This window comes from Alligator mississippiensis, chromosome 2, assembly GCF_030867095.1.
Source record: "Alligator mississippiensis isolate rAllMis1 chromosome 2, rAllMis1, whole genome shotgun sequence".
Classification (NCBI taxonomy): domain Eukaryota; kingdom Metazoa; phylum Chordata; order Crocodylia; family Alligatoridae; genus Alligator; species Alligator mississippiensis.
The window spans coordinates 208,650,158-208,667,521 of record NC_081825.1 but is presented as its reverse complement, the minus strand read 5'-3'; the positions used below and the strand labels follow the sequence as shown (position 1 = coordinate 208,667,521).

Here is a 17,364-nt window from a genome sequence, read left to right as displayed (position 1 = left end):
TACATCAGTTGCATAAAGGTGTAGCAGACAAGGACATGGGAGTATCCTGGAGAGTAGGGTGGCCATCATAGAGGACATTCCGGTTTTCTGCTACTCTGTCCTCTATTGATATGAAACTGGACACCTTTATGTCCTCAGTTTTTCTTTTCAAGAGAAAAATAAAGAACATAAAGGCGTCTAGTTTTGTATCAATAAAGGACAGAGGACAACCGGACTTTTCTCTATGATGACCACCCTACTGGGGAGCCAAAGTAAGAGGGCCTTAGAATGGCCACTAGAGGGCACCATAGCCACCCACTATGGGAGCCTGTTATATACTGATAAAATATTTACATGTGTCTGTACCCTTAATGTCTAACTCTTCCTGTCTTGAATGAAAGCTGGAAATTTGGAGAGGATTCTTTGTACTGGGAGCCTCAAAAATCCAGTGAAACAGTTCCTCACAGTTTCTTGAAAGGTGCCAGCCAAGACTTAACTTGCTGAGAACGAGCTGGTTTCTAACCAAGGAGTCTCTTTTACCTTCTTTTATGCATCTACTTGGTTATCAGTTGGTGCTTTCTAGACTGGATAGTGTCCACTGGCCCACAAATTAATTCCCTCTCCTTCTGTATTTAATATGTTTCACACTAACAAGGGTTAACATGTCATTAGCTACTTCTTTTTGCCTGCTTCAGAGGCTTCTGAGAAGTTTGGGCAGGGCCTCAAGATAAACATATAGCTACAGTATAGTAATAGAAGCTAAATATTGATTCATTATTAAATGTTGGTAAGATATCCTCCAGTATCTTGTTTACTTACCAGTGCTGACAATGGTACAAGAAAAACAGTGGCAGAAAATTAGGATCTGAATAGTCCATATAGAATAACTTGTTCTTAGGAGAATATTTTTCTTAACCCCAATTGGTTAGTGAATGGTATACATACATATAAAAATATGGCAGGGCAATATGGCAGCTTTATAAGGGGCAACACAGTCTTATTTTCTGCTAGTATCTGACTAACATGGCTAACTCATGCAATATCTATCTAAAAATATGCATTCTTTTTCTGACTTAACTATGGATCATCTTTTACATGTAAGAGTGTGTGTTTAAATCTAGCTAAGCTCTTGGATTTATTTATATCTTGCACTGAGATTCACACTATATATTATGTATACAAAGTTTTCTTTTCAATTTTACATTTACAGATTTCACTTTCATTGAATATCCCCTCATTGTGTTAGGGCAAAGCATTACCTTCTCTGTACCTTCAGTATTAGTGTACTGACTTCTAATATTGTTTAGATCACCAGTACAGTACTAGTATTGGCACCAGCGTACACAATGCAAACAGCAACACTTGCTCTGGGGTATAGTTTTAATAGGACCCGCTTCAAGCCCTGGGCATCTGTGGTGCATGGGGCAGTGTTAGTCAGCCAGATGCTAGTTGCAGCGATTGCAGGTTTGTGTACATCCTTTCCTTTCCCCACTGGGAAAGGTAGTGCCTGGGGCTGCTCTTCAGTTGTGTCCCCCCCAACCCTTTCTTGGTTACACTACTCCTGTGCTGTGTTTATCTATAGAGTGTTGTACTCTTATTTTGTTATAGTAACATCCTTACAAAGAGTTTGGCTGTGCATCTCAATCCTTCAGAGTTCAGCGTAAGTATGTTCCTTAAATTAATACCTGTTGACTGACTACTAACAATGTCCCATGTAGCACTACTTTATATTTAGAAAGATGCACAATTGCACCATGTCTACAGATACGTTATAGCTATAACTAATCAGCTATAACCAGACTGCCAGAAACCACCAAAAGTTCATCTGAAGTTCCAAAAACTGGTCTGGGGTCAAGTGCATGCTCTCAAAGAGCCTTTGTTATGTTCCTGTGGTACAGTGGAGAGTACCATGGGACAGTGATAATATCCCAAACAAGCATCTTATTGATGACTCTGAAGGAGTCACTCTTATATTTAATCTAGCCTCAAAAATATGGTCTTCAATGAACCAAATTAGAATGGCACAGGGCCAAAAATAGCCTGAGACAGCTCAAAAAGATGTTCGGCCTCAACAGACTTGTCACTGCTGATCATTTGCCCTAATAAAGTAGAATGTATCTGTAGTTTTTCTTTTCCTTTTTATTACAGTTCATTGTAATACTTTCTGTATATCACTTCCTCAGAATTATTAATATTTTTGTGGACTTAAGTCCCTATCTTATTACAATGCTATTTATGTTAATTCAAAATGTAGATTCTCTCAAAGTTTAAAAACAGGTTAGGTAAGGGTCCAGTTCCTGAGGTGAAATCACTGGAAGCTTTTGGCTTTATAGCATTTAACACTTTGTACATTAAAGCATTAAGTTTTATACCCTGTCATGGGTTGATCTAGGGTTTTGAAAAGTGACTACTATGGTGCATCATCCCATAACACAATGCATATTTTCTTTGATTAAAAATAAACTAGAAGATTTGCTAATATGATAGGGCTATATTATTCAGTTTATGAACTGAGCAAAAACAAGTATAACTGAATCTAAGTGGGGCTGACTGCCAGCTCCACAATGGGCAGACACTTAGTGCTGGGAGGATATAGTTGTTAGCCCCCAGCCCAGCTAAAGACAGAACTCCCATACAAACACCCCCATACAAGGCTCCCAGATACCATGGCCCCAAAATGCCCCTCACTGGCCTTTATGCATTGCCCTTGCCACTGGAAATGCCCCTTGACTCGACTCTGTGTCCTGTTATCCCACATACTCCCATGCTCAGCACCTCCCTATCATGCTCTAAACTCATCAGACCACACCATCTCCTTCATGCTCCATTGAGTCTGCCCTGCCCTCTCACTGCTTCCCTGAATTCATTATATCTTGCACAGACTCATTCTCATCACATCCCAACCCTGCTGACTCTTCACCATCCCCCATCACAACCTACAGAGTTTTTCCTTATTCGTCTGAGCACTGAACCCTCATGGCAACTCCTTACACCCTCTTGAGCCCTCTTACCCACAGTCCCTTTTGCTCACAACCCATTTCACCCCCACAGGCATCTCTGCTCCAAGCCCCATGGGTCCTTCAGACCTTCCCAACTCCATGATGTCTTAGCCCCTCCTCACCCCATACCCTTCTACCCCAAGGATCTCCCTTCCCCACAAAAGCCCTTTGATATGTGTGCCCCCCTCCATCTAGTCCCTCATGACCCCCATGGAGCAAGTGGGGGCACAGTTGTATCTGTGCCTCCTGCTTTTCCCCACTTCTTCAGCAAGCCCATAGCTGGCCTCTACTTCCTTCCACCCTCATCATATAGAAGTAAAGAGTTAGAGCTGGAGGAAAGACTTGCTTCAGCCACTGGCAGCACCTCTACCGTTGGAAAACCAACAGCTTTATGCTGTCCTGTGTGTGCTGCTGGTTCAGCCTCCATCATTTGCTGCAATGTGTAATCCAAGAAAGGGTGACTGCAATAATTTATCTATTTGCCTCACATTTACAACTCTCTCCTGCGTCTGACTGCTATACCACAGCACAGCTCAACTTACTTTTAGCCCTGCCCCTCCCTCCTCTCGCTATCTCTGATTTGTTGTGCGTTGGAATCCCCCTAGAAACAAAGCCATCCAGTAGAGGTGCCTAGGCAGCAGCCCAACTTTATTGAACATGCTGTGGGGGTGAGCAGAGAAACATTACCAGGAGTAGGGTACAGACAGGATAATTGTTGATGAAAGGCTAGCTTGATTAAAGGAAGATGAAAGGTTGTTAACATCTATGGAATGAAGAGATTAGCAGAAATGAACATGTGGCTATCTTTAAAAGGCGTTTGGTTTCAGAGGAGGAAGAATCATGGTGCGGGAGGGGAGAGATGCAGCCACACCCCTAAAACTGCCTCTGCCTCTGTACCCTGTAATCGTGTTTTATTGTTTTCTATTTTATTCCTGTATAATGCTATTTACTAATATATTATTAATGGTATGATATCAAATAAAGTGTATGTTCTTTTGTTTTTGAGTGCCTCTACTCTCTTAACTCTACTGGTCATTTATAGGATTAAAGAAGCAAGATTAAAAACTATAGTTACAGTTCATGTCAGGATTCTTACTATGAGCCTGTGTAAAACATTTTGAATACCATAACTTTGTCTAGCTGCAAAAACTGATTTGGTATCCTAATTTTTCTAGTTTTCTTCAGTGGAAGATAAATGCAATACTGGTAATTAACTGGTATTTTTTCTGGGAATTGTGTTGGTGTCATAGCATAATTCTATTCCTACAGCGCCAGACGTTTCAGCTTGTAAAATGAAGAGATGATAACAGGTCCTTCTATATGTGCTGGTAAAGGCACAATGAGATTTAATGCTCGGTTTACACAATTGTGCCTCCTGGTATGCTACACATGCATTAAATCTCATTGCACCTTATTGCCTGTGCACAGGGAGCCTAACTTTGGACTCCTGTGCACTGGCAAGAAGCAAGCTCCTATGGCTGGGAGCTCCCTCAGCTCAGGGGTTCCCAGCCACAGGGGTGCCCCACGTACCTCTGTGGCTTGGAAATGCAGCTGTTGCGATTTCCGCACCTCTGGATATGTGAAATCCCAGAGCTGCTGGGATTTCCGCTCCTCTGGATATGTGAAATCCCAGAGCTGCTGCAGTCTTCCCACCTTAGGGGTGCGTGATGCTGGGACCCAGAGTCAGCATCTGCTTGGGCTGAGAGTCCCCTCAGTTGTGGGATTCTTGGACCTGGCTGGGCATGGTGCACCCCTGCAGCTGGGAGCCCCATCAGCTAACAGGGCTCCTAGCTGTAGGGGAGACTCTGCTATATGTGCAAATTAAGGCTCGATATCAACCAGGTATAAAGTTAGTACACATTTTGAGGTCTAATTATATGGCCAGTTGGAGCTTTTTATGGTATGATAGGTACTTTGTAGCTGGTCTTAAGGAAATTGCATAATTAACCAGTTAATTGCACAATACCTGTAGCACATAGTGGGAGCCAGTGAAACATCAAGAGCCTGACAGTTTTCAGTTTCTGTTAGTCACAGTAGAGTCCAATTAGTTCCATAAATATTTAGGTTTCTATTTTTATTATTATAGTGTTTCCTAAGATGAAGTCTCAGTTTTTACTATTTTATGGCTTCTGAAAATTGTTAAGAAAAATTCCTTTGATTTCCTTATTCTGGCCTTAATTGGCTCCTGATTTTTTTTGGAACCATATGGATTCTGCAGTTAAAACTTTTTTTTCATTATAGTTAAGTGTTGTTGTTTTTCTGTTAGTAATATATTCTGAATAGGAAATTAGTAAATGATTTTGTGAGGTGGCAAACGTGTGGCAGCTTGTGAAGTACATCAAATATTTCTAATAGTTCTAACTGTTATAGTCATTTGAACTTTTTTTCTATATGAAGGTATTTACCTTAGACCTACACTTTGTATGCTTAGGTGTTATAACTTTGATTATTAGGGTGGAAATACTACATTTTGTGTTTTATGCATTCTTTAGTGTACAGTTTAGCAAGGTGTTATTTGGTGTAAAGGAGTCTTTATGCTGTTTACATCTGTTACGCTTTATATGTGGTCTTCAAAATTTTTACATTCTGATACGACAAAAAACTTTGGGAAAAGGAAAAATCAAACATTCATAGTGGGTGCATCTACATGTGCAATTAATGTGACATGATAAACTCTGGTGCAGTTTGCCCTAGAGTACACTGCTGTCAGGCTCAGCGTCTACACATGCGCCTGGGACAGCAGCAGTATGAGCTGGGGTGGAGCAGTCCTGAGCTGGCAGAGGGCACGAGGGATCAGCCCCAGGCTCTGGGTAGCAGCACCAGGTAACAGAAGGCCTGGATGGGGCAGGAGGGTGCTAAAGTACAGGGGTAGGTGGCAGTCAGCCCCTGCACTTTAGCACCCTCATGCCCCAGTCAGCTCCTGTTTCAGTGCAATTAAGTAATCCGCGGTACTATCCTACAGTATAGTTAGTTAATTTACTGCACCCTAATACTGGTGCACGTGTAGACTGACGCTTTACTATGACTAACCCTAATTAGCAGCCAGTGGGTGCATCTACATGTGCCCCTGTGGTGCTGTTGCTACTGCACTGTCATTTAGTATTTCCTCTAGGAAGTACTAAATGATGGCACAGTAACAGCCATTACTGCACTGTGCCAGGAGCGCATGATTATTTTTAGCCGCTGTGTTGCTATAGCAATGCACTGTAGTGAGGGAGCCCGTTGCTATGGCAATGTAGCTGTGGCATCATAGTTTGTGCCCACTGCACCCATGAGCAGTAAATAATACATTTTTCTAGATTAAGTGTAGCTTGTATGGTGGAAGATTGACCCATCACTAGAAGTTAACATAGTCAAGTGTGAGGTAAGAAAGAGCGTTTCATGGATGTAAAGATGATATAGGGTCCTTGAAATTGAAAGTGTTATACATTGCTGGATTTCATACTGGCCAATTGGGGTCTTTCTATTAAAGGCCAGTGAGACTTTGTACATGAAACAATGAACTACAGCAGGGGTTGGCAGGCTGTGTCCCGTTGGCTGACTCTGACCCACAGGGTCATTTGATCTGGCCTATGGAGCTGGCAGGCTTTGCTCAGGGACAGAACCGTGCTAGGTGGGCAGGAGTTTAGCAGTGAAGGGGAATTTGCTTGTGCTGCAACTGGCTTGTGTGGAGCGTTGCCTATACTGTGGGGAGAAGTGACAGTGGTACTGTGGGCAGCAGCCAGATCCTAGTGCTGGCTGCCTCCAAATCAAGCCAGACCTTTGTGGCATACTACTGCAAAAAGGTGCTGACTTCAAACTATTGCGTATGTACAAAAGCAGTCGATGATTTACAAAGATTTATAGAAACATGCATTGTTTGAGAGAGTGTGGTGTAGACCTGAGAATATTTCTGTACAGTAATACTGAGTTGTAGTTGTAGCTCAGCATGCTACTTTAACTTTGATCCAGTTGACAAAAATAACAATTTTGTCAAATTGGCAAATGCAGCAGGATGGACTAGCATGAGTTTGAAGCCTCTGAATATTCATTCAGATTGCTGTCAGTTTGAATAGCAGCTTTGAAGTCCATGCCACCATCTTTTAACTACTACTTGTAGCTGTTATGACTAAACTGAAGCTAATGCAGATGTGCCCACACATGCTGCATACCTTCATGAGCAGTATAGATGCACATATCTTCATAAGCAGTATAGACATACTCTGTTAGAGCATTGTCTGTATATGTTTCATCCCCAACAACCCACCAAGATCATTTCCATTAGAATCCTGCATGTGATGTGAAAGCTTGTCAAACCCAGATGTTTCCTCAAAAAAATGTGGATTTTACAAATCACTATTTTATATAACAGTACTGTCTCCTTTGTGTTCAACAGTGTTTTCTAGATATGACGTTCGGAGCAGGAGGTCACACTGTTGCCCTTCTTCAGAAAGCAAGTGACATTAAAGTATATGCCCTAGACAGAGACCCAGCAGCTTATCAAATAGCTCAGCAACTTTCAGACTCATATCCGTAAGTAGAATTCTTCTGTCTTATCTGTAGTGTTTACGGGGTGTCATATATTTCTGAGTTACTTTGATGGATGATCAGTTAACACTAGTGCTCTCCTGCCTCCAAATTTCCAGACTTGTGTGGAGACCTGCAGGTCACATGACATGTTCCTGTGTGCTCCAGGTGGAGTACTACCAAATTATGCTTCAGAATTTACTTTAACTTAGAAAATATGCTTTAACTTGATTTTGACTAACTACATACAAATCTTAGTTGAGCCTGCTTAAGTGCATTTCCTCCACTGTCTGTAGTCACTGTTTAAAATTCTATTTAAAATTAGTTTTTTTAAAGAATCTATGCAAGAAGATTAATTTGGAATTACTCTAGTTATAGATTTGTTTTTAAAAATATTACATAGTTTGCTAAATCATTTTTGCCACAATCATCTTTCACAACAAACAAGAAATGGATGTAATAATAGTTTTTAATTAAATAATGAGGAAATTTAGCTGTGACTCACTTAGATTAGACAGTTTCATAAAAAACCAAAGGTAATTTACTGAGGTTCAGTATTACATTTCCTGTAATACTGTGTGACTTGCACTGCTGGATTCAATATTTACTCATTAAGTAAATAAGGCTGTGCTCTTACATCAGGATTTGCTACCACAGACAACTTTTGTTCAGGTAAAGGTGATATTTTAATTTGATAGGTGAAATGAGTCAGTAATATAGAAGTATTCTTAAGTAGTGCATTATTACTAGTTTTCTCATAAATAATACTTTTTTTTATTCCTTGATTTCTCTTGTCTTTTCTTTTTTTCTTTAATGATGTATGTTATTCAACAATGATGTATTGTTGAATTAATGATGTATGGCCTCAGATCTCTAGCTGACGTTTTCAAATTAATTTTGCAATTTTGAAATTCCTTTCTTTATTGCATGTATTTGTCTTAAATGTTTAATTCTGTACATATTTGTAATGTATCTCACTTGTAAAACACCACCACCTTTTTGTTCTGAATCCTAATGTTGATGAAAAAATTGTGATAATTGCATCTATGCAAGGGACTGGCTTGGAATTAATAACATTTATATTTTATGTAAAAATAAAATACAACAAAAATAATAAAATCACCAGTTGTGTATTAACAAGGACAATATTTATGTTTTATAATGTGAAATCATATGTAGAAGCATGAGCAGTATTTTGTATGCAGCCAGTTTTACATCATACGTGTATGTAGATCCTGAAACAGTACCATGTACTTTTTGGAGTTCCATGAAAACAATTGCTCTTTTTCATAGAAGATATAGATAACTATTTGTAAACTCAGGAAATGACATGGAAGGTTACCTTCAGAAAGGAGGCAAATATTTGAACTTACCTTTTAAATAGTGAGTGACTAGATGTATGAAAGCAGCCAAAATAGTGCTTCTCCAGTTCTGTCTATATTGTGGAAAGGTGTTTGTGGGAGTTAATAAATTGGGTTCATGGCACATGGGATAGAACAGAGACAAGAGAAAATAAAGTACAGAAGTGAGAGGCAAGGGATAAAATACAAATGGGGAGAAGAGGTCTAAGCTCAGATAGCTCATTGTTAATGGAAGATTCTGAAACGTATCTTAGAAGCCAAGTCCAGTGACAGTTAAAATATCACTATTGTTAAAGAGACTTTATGCCCAGACTTCCTGTATACAGACAGTCCTTGACTTAAGACGTTTTGAGTTACAACGGATGGCACTTACAGTGTTTATAAATTGATGCCCTGTTTTGACTTTCTGACGTCAGTTTCGACTTTATGGTGCTAGATCTGACATGATGCCATGCCAGCGACCAAGTTCGTTGTGTTGCCTGTCTCCCTGGAGAACATCTGTCCAAACTTCCTTGGCCACTTTATTTAAGAAAGCAGACAAGACTCCAGAAAAACTTGCAGCCAAGACTTCTGAGAAGACTCCAGCCAAGAGCAATTTATAACATTGTTCCTATGGGAAAATGGGTTCCGAGTTATGACGTTTCAACTTAAGTCATGGTTTTCAGGAACCAGTTGTCATAAGTCTGAGAACTTCCTGTACTAGAAACAATTACCTTTGCTCCAAAGAAAAGATAAAACTAGATATGGCAGGTAGGAAACACCTGGATAGGAGATCTGTTCTTCATATATTTTCCTCTCCACTATCCCTAAAGATGTTACTCCTTTACTGTTGAAAGGCTTGGGAACCTCTGAAATTCCTCTGAGGCACTACCTCACGTGTTGCTTCTATTTCTACGCATTGCTGAGTTGTCATTTCTCAGACAGTCAGGAGAAGGCTCTTGGAAGAGTAATATTCTTCAAATTCTTCCAGGCAGACGAAGGTCATTCTTCAAAACAAGTATTTTCTCTTTGGTAATACCAGACAAAAAAATTGACAATGCCTTCCCTTACTTTATCCCAAAAAGTAATATCGCAGATTTGGCATTCCTCTGCAGCCATTGTATCAAAGGTGAGAGCAAACTGTAGAGACAAACCTTTAAGAATTTATCTTGTTCCCTTGATACAACAGCAGCAAAGTGACGGTCTCAGTGCATCTGCTTTTTAATTGCTATGAGAGGCCAGGACAGTTATATATACAAGTAGTTTTTAAATGTAGCTACTGTGTATTTACTTACTGTTTACAGTGTTTATATATAGATCTACACACACGTACTATATATATAAATACAGACATATACATGTGTATGAGTGTCTATATATAGATACACACACATAACATTTACACACATGCTATTTACAGTGCTGATATATATGTAGATATCTATAGATCTATATATATCTATATCTATATCTAATATAAATACAGGTATCTATATTCACTGATATATAAACAAACATACATACATGCATACATATATACACACACATATACATATATAGAGAGATCTATATAGATCTATAGATATCTATAGATCTATATATATAGATCTATAGATATCTATATATGTATATGTATGCATGTATGTATGTTTGTTTATATATCAGCGAATATAGATACCTATATTTATAATATTAACACCGTATATAGTATGTGTGTATATATGTATTTATATGTGTGTATACACACATGTATATAGGATGTATGTATATACTTATACTATATAATACATGTGTTTGTGAGTGTATTAATACTATAAACCGTAATTAAATACAGAGTAACTACATTAAAATGATTGCCTTGGTAACCTGGATAAAGTTAGGAAATGTCAAATTTATGGTTAGGGGGCTGGGGCTCATAACATATGAAGTGAGTCTGGGGGAACTGGTCTTATTTAGTCTGCAGAAGAGAAGACTGGGGGTGGATTCGATAGCAGCTTAACCACCTGAAGGGTGGTTACAGAGAGGATGGAACAGACTGTTCTCAGTGGTGGCAGATGACAGAACAAGGAACAATAGTCTGAAGTTGCAGCAAGGGAAGTTTAGGCAGGATATTAGGGAAACTTTCTCATTAGGGTGGTAAAGAACTAGAATGGGCACTAGGGAGGTGGTGGAACCTCCATCCTTGGAGATGTTTAAGGCCTGGCTTGACAAAGTCCTGGCTGGAATGATTTAGTTGGGGATGATCCTGCTTTGAGCAGGGGGTTGGACTAGATCAGTGTTTCTCAACCTGTGGGCCACTACCCAAAAGTGGGTCATGGACAAATCACAAAAAAAAGTGGGAAAGCATAGGTCTCCCCTTGCAAGTTAGCAGCATTCCAACCTGCAAGGGGGTACTTGTGGCGATTGGCGCTGGAGAACAAGGGGGAAGAGATTGAGGGGAAGAGTCATATATCTTGACTTTAAAAAAGCCTTCGATCTGGTATCCCATGATCACCTCTTGGCAAAACTGGCTAACTGTGGCCTCGACCTCACCACGATCTGCTGGCTGGGGAATTGACTCCACAACAGGACCCAGAGGGTGGTGGCTGACGGAAGTCATTTGTCATGGTGTCCTGTGACCAGTGGGGTCCCTCAGGGCTCTGTCCTAGGGCCCTTACTTTTTAACATCTTCATCAGTGATGTAGACCATGGTGTCAGAAGTGGGCTGGCCAAGTTCTCTGACAACACCAAACCCTGAGGACAGGAGGATGATCCAGGCAGATATTGACAGACTCATGAAATGGGCAGATAAGAACCTGATGGTGTTTAACACCGAAAAATGCAAGGTTCTCCACCTTGGGAGGAAAAACCTGCAGCATGCTTATAGGCTCGGCAGTGTTATGCTGGTTAGCACTACGGATGACAGGGACTTGGGGGTCATGATTGACCACAGGATGAACATGAGCCTTCAATGGATGCTTTGGCTAGCAAAGCGAGCAAAATGCTGGCTTGCATCCATAGATGCTTCTCGAGCAAATCCCGGGACATCATTCTCCTGTTGTACTTAGCCTTGGTGAGGCTGCAGCTGGAGTACTGTGTCCAGTTTTGGGCTCCACAATTTAAAAACAATGTGGAGAAGTTTGAGAGAGTGCAGAGGAGAGCCACGTGCGTGATCAGAGGTCAGGATAACAGACCTTATAACAAGAGGCTGAGAGTCACAGGACTCTTCAGCCTGGCAAAGCGCAGGCTCAGGAGCGATCTGGGGCTACCTATAAGTTTATTAGGGGTGTTCATCAGGATCTGGGGGAACCTCTGTTCACCGGAGCGCCCCAAGGGATGATAAGGTTGAATGGTCACAAACTCCTCTGCGACCGTTTCAGGCTGGTCATAAGGAAGAAGTTTTTTACTGTCGGAGCCCCCAAGGTTTGGAATAGGCTGCCGCTGAAGGTGGTTCATGCACCCACTTTGAATGCCTTCAAGACACTTTTGGATGTTTATCTTGCTGGGATCCTATGATCCCTGCTGACTTCCTCCCCCTGGGGCTAGGGGCTGGACTGGATGTTCCTCCAGGGTCCCTTCCAGCCCGAATGTCTATGAAATCTATGAATGTGGCCAGGTGCTGAGACTGCGGCAGGGCAGAGGGGCGGCTGGAAGGTGCCTGCTCCTTCCAGTGGGAGAAGGGGCAGGGGAGAGAGCTGCATGGCTGGGCTGGTCAAAGTGGAGCCATTGCCTATGCTCGTGGGGGCAGGGTAGCCAGGAGATGCTGCTCAGGGGGTGGGAGAGGCTGTGACCAAACTGCCTTACATGGCACAAGAGCCCCACTCCTCCTTCTTTCAGCCTGTGCTGGGCCAGACTCACTCTGCTGCTGCCCATATGAGCCAAAGTACCTTGGCCCAAGTGGGACAGGGCAGCTGGGGGCCCCTCTGGCAAGGTTGGGGGGGGCAAGAAGGGGGCTGCAGGTTGGGAGCAAGGAGTCCCAGCATGGCCTGTGGGGCAGGGGACTGTGGGTTGTGCATTGGCAGGGTCAGGGGGTGTGGGTTGGGACAGGCCATGGACCTTTGCCATTGGGTCCTGGTCGGAAAAAGGTTGAGAACCACTGGACTAGATGACCTCCTGAGGTCCCTTCCAACCCTAATTTTCTATGATTCTACAGGTGCATTATTTTCTGCCTTCTTATGCATCCTTTCTATGCGTTGACAAAGGTCTTAGAAAACCCCCCCAACTTGGTTCTTGTACTTAAAAACTAACACAATCCAGATGTATGTACAAACTTAATTCCTGCTTTTTTACCAAAATACTTCTTAACCAAAACAATTGTGCGTGTCTTTTTGTAACATAGCTTTGTAAAACATAACTTTCAAATGTTTTTCAAAGGAAAAAAGTTAATGTGTGCTTCCTAGTATGGAATTATACTACAGGTGACCATACAAAAAATTATGTCACATTTAAGAATAACCCTTAGCCATGAAAAATATGGACTAGCAATGTCAGTTTGCCAACTGCCATAGGACATCTGGTTCCTAGATTTGAATGTCGTAAGACCATATGCCATCATAACAAGAGCTGGAAAGCTTATGATCACCAATGTTTAATACCACCAGATGTCATGTGGCTTACACCAGTTATACTAAATAATAGCCACCTTTTAATATAGGTTGGAGATTGATAACCTGGGGAAATGATGATATACTATAGGTAAACGATGGTCAAAAGCAGCTAGAAACCTTCCATTCCATAAGATGGAGGATAAACTACTCTCTATCTCTGTTCTTTGTTACTAAAGTGCATATCCCCTTGCGGTGGGATGGACTGTGCTCAGTGACTTTCTGCCTGGTCTACACTGTCCTTTTATCATATACATGTCTCCCAGTTCTTTTTATTGCATCACTATAAAAACTCTATTGGAACTTTGGGAAAGCCAATTAGAACAGTTAAATAGAAATCATAGTAAAAGCAGTTCTTCAGATAAACATAGTCAACTGTGATAAGTTTATCAACCTCTTAAAGCATCAGCTATATGAAATATCCCTGTGGTTGCCAGAAATATTTTTGGCTAGCTGGCAAGTAATGAGGAACTTAAGGGTATAGAACAACAAATAAGTCTTGCTGCAACCACATTCATGGAATCACTTAAGTTTACCAGATGAGATCAGTGGGCAAAGTATCCATACTATGGATTTTGTCCACTGTCAAAATGTTTCTGAGACAAATCACTCTTGGTGTATCCTCAAGACCTCAAGTTTCTCCTCAGAATTCTGCTGCATGTCTACAAGGAGTAGATTTATGATTTGCCCCTGGAACAATTTTTCTTCCCAGCAACTCTTAATTCCACCTACCTGCATCCCAGATTTTGCATCTCCAACAGAGGAAATTTTGCCACCTCCAGGGATCTCACCCATAGTCTAGCAGGTCTGAAATTATCAGTTGTGCTGAACAACGCATTCACCCACAACAATCAGTAAAGTGTGTAAAATAAAAATTAGGTTTATTGCATAAGAAAGATAAACTGTATTAGAAAAAATAGCCATATAATTTAAAGATGAGATGCATAAAATGGAATAATCTCATCCTCTTTTCTGGCTATAACATGGTCTCTCAAAGAGTCTTACCAGTGCTTCCAGAGACCAGCTTCTCTGATGAAGGATCCTTTCTTGTAGTTCCCTGGGTCCTCTTTTTTCTCTTTCTTAAATATGGACATTATGTTTGCCCTTTTCCAATCATCTGGGACCTCTCCTGATAGCCTTGAGTTTTCAAAGATGATGCCCAATGCCTCTGCACTTTCATCAGCCAACTCCCTCAGCACCCTTGGTTGCAGCCTGTCTGGCCCCATGGATTTATATATGTCCAGCTTTTCTGAGTAGTCCTTAACCTGTTCTTTCACCACTGTTGGCTTCTCTCTTCCTCTCCAGACTGTGCTGCCTGGTGCAGTAGTTTGGGCGCTGACCTTACCTGTACAGACTGAGGGAAAGAAGGCATTGAGCACTTCAGCTTTTTCTGCAACCTCTGTTACAAGGTTGCCTCCCTCATTCAGTAAGGGACCCACAGTTTCCCTGATCCTCCTCTTGCTATCAACATACTTATAGAAAACCTTCTTGTCCTCCTTTGTGTCCCTTGCTAGCTGCAACTCCAATTGAGCTTTGGCCTTCCTGACTTCATTCCTGCATGCCTGAGCAATGCTTTTATACTCCTCCCTAGTTATTTGTCCAAGTTCCCACTTCTTATAAGCTTCCCTTATAAGTTTACTGAAGAGTTCCTCGCTAAGCCAAAATAACCTTCTGCCATACTTGCTAGTCTTCCTGTGCATTGGGCTGGTTTCTTCCTGCACTTTCAGTAAGGCTTCTTTAAAGTATAGCTAGCTATCCTGGATGCTTCTCTTCCTCAGACTGGCTTCCCAGTGGATCCTGCCTGTCAGCTCCGTGAGTGAGTTGAAGTATACTTTTCCAAAGTCCAGGCTCCTTACTCTGCTGCTTTCCTTGTTTCCTTTCCTCAGGTTCCTGAACTCAGTCATCTGATAATCACTGCTGCCCAAGTTCCCATTGACTACTACATTCCCCACCAATTCTTCCCTGTTTGTGAGCAGCAGGTCAAGAAGAGCTCAGCCCCTAGTTGGCTGCTTCAGCACTTGCACCAGGAAGTTGTCCTCTGTGCGGGCCGGGCCCTGAGCCCGCCCTCGTCGCCATGCGCGGCGGTGATTCCAATCCCATTCTGGCTGCCATGGGCAAGCCGGGGGCGAACTGGGGTCGTACCGGACCCCTCTCCGGTGCATGCGGGCTGTGGCCGTCAGCCCGGACACCTGGGGTGGGAGAAACCGCGGGATGGTCTTGTGCACGCGAGTTAGAATTAGTCACGGAGGCGTAACGGTTGATTGAAAAGATTGTTTACTTACACCCAAAGATGGTATCGGTGTAGGCTGGACAAGTTTCCAGGCACATCTCCCGCTTGAACCCTCGTTGGAGGACTCTGACAAAATGATTGCTCCCATGGAGTTTGCTAGGCTCCATGGGTCTGGTTAAGTTGAATTCAAAAAGTTTCCCCGGAGCTGTTCAGGCTCCGCGGGTCCGATACGTTTTCCCCAGAGTTTGCTAGGCTCCGCGGGGTCCGAAATTATAGGAAAGGGATATGTCTAGGATTGCGCTCGGTGATGGGAAGAGGCGAGAAGCTAAAGCTCCGTAGGCTCGGTTCTATTGCCTCTCTCTGCCTGCTTAGGGGAGGCGCGCCGGATCCGCGAGGGTCCACAGCGCTTGGAGATCTTCACACAGAATATCTCTCTCTCCTCCCTCCTCCAGCTTGGGCGGAAACTACCCAAGCCTTAAGTACGGCTAGCAAGCCAATCGCTAGCCTCCATGTGTGCCTAAATTAGGAGTCGGCCAATAACATGGCATGGACCCTAATACAAATGGCGGGAACTTCTTTACAGCGTGTATCACTATGATGCAAAAGAGATGCACCCTGCAAAGAAGCTGTAATTTGGCGGGAAATCCCCATTGCACCAGAGCTCTCTCTAGCAGCAGAGAACTCTACCGTGCAAAGAAAGCGACAAAAATGGCGGGAAATAATTTAGCGGTGCCGAAGCATACACACAAACAAAAAATCACAACTTTGGGTTGTGACATCCTCAACACTTTCCAAAAACTTCCTGGTTTGTCTGTGTACTGCTGTATAGATGTCAGGATAATTGAAGCCCCCCATGAAAACCAGGGCTTGTGACTGGGAAACTTCTGCTAGCTGTTTGAAGAAAGCCTCATCCACCACTTCCTCCTGGTCTGGTGGTCTATAGCAGACACCCACCACAACATCACTCTTGTTCTCCCCTCTAACCTTAACCCAGAGACTTTCAACAGGCCTATCTCCAGTTTCATATTGGAGCTCTGAGCAATTCTATAGCTCTTTTACATGAAGTGCAACTCTTCCTCCTCTTCCTTGTCTGTCCTTCCTGAACAGTTTGTACCCATCCATGACAGTGCTCCAGTCATGGGAGTTCCCACCAAGTCTCTGTTATTCCAATCACATCATATTTCTCTGACTGTGCAAGAACTTCCAGTTCTTCCTGCTTGTTTCCCAGGCTCCATGCATTCATGTACAGGCACCTGAAGTAACTAGTCAATTGCCCTGATTTCTTAGGAAGTATGAAACACCTTCCCTGTTGTCTCCTCCTGCTTGCTCTTTCTCCAGGTCTCCCACTTCCCCACTTACCTCAGGGCTGTGGTCTCCATCCCCCAGTGAACCTAGTTTAAAGATCTCCTCACTAGGTTAGCGAGCCTATCTGCAAAGATGTTCTTCCCTCTCTTTGTCAGGTGGATCCCATCTTTTTCCAGTGATCCTTCTTCTTGGAAGAACATTCCATGGTTGAAGAAGCTAAAGTCCTGCTGGCAACACCACCAGAAATCAGAGCACGAGATCAGGCAGGGAGCACAGGCCTAGGAGCAGAAAGTAGAGCAGCAGATAGGGCAGAAGGGGTTTGGAGTGGCTCAAGGGGAGGTCCCTGGAAAGTCTAGAGACATAACGTCCATTTCGCTTACGTATAAATATTTTAGTCAGATTGTTGTGAGAGAGGTTTGTTA

At 42.5% G+C, this 17,364-nt stretch overlaps 1 protein-coding gene across 4 annotated transcripts in view; it reads left to right on the top strand.

The window, feature by feature from the left end:
* Positions 1 to 17,364, top strand: part of METTL15 (methyltransferase 15, mitochondrial 12S rRNA N4-cytidine) — a 234,869-nt gene that overhangs the window by 104,478 nt on the left and 113,027 nt on the right. For all 4 annotated transcript variants that reach the window (XM_019477091.2, XM_014602159.3, XM_014602161.3 and 1 more), the window contains exon 3: positions 7,354 to 7,490. In XM_019477091.2, coding sequence (XP_019332636.1) covers positions 7,354 to 7,490 — 137 coding nt within the window. The remainder of the gene's footprint in view (positions 1 to 7,353; positions 7,491 to 17,364) is intronic.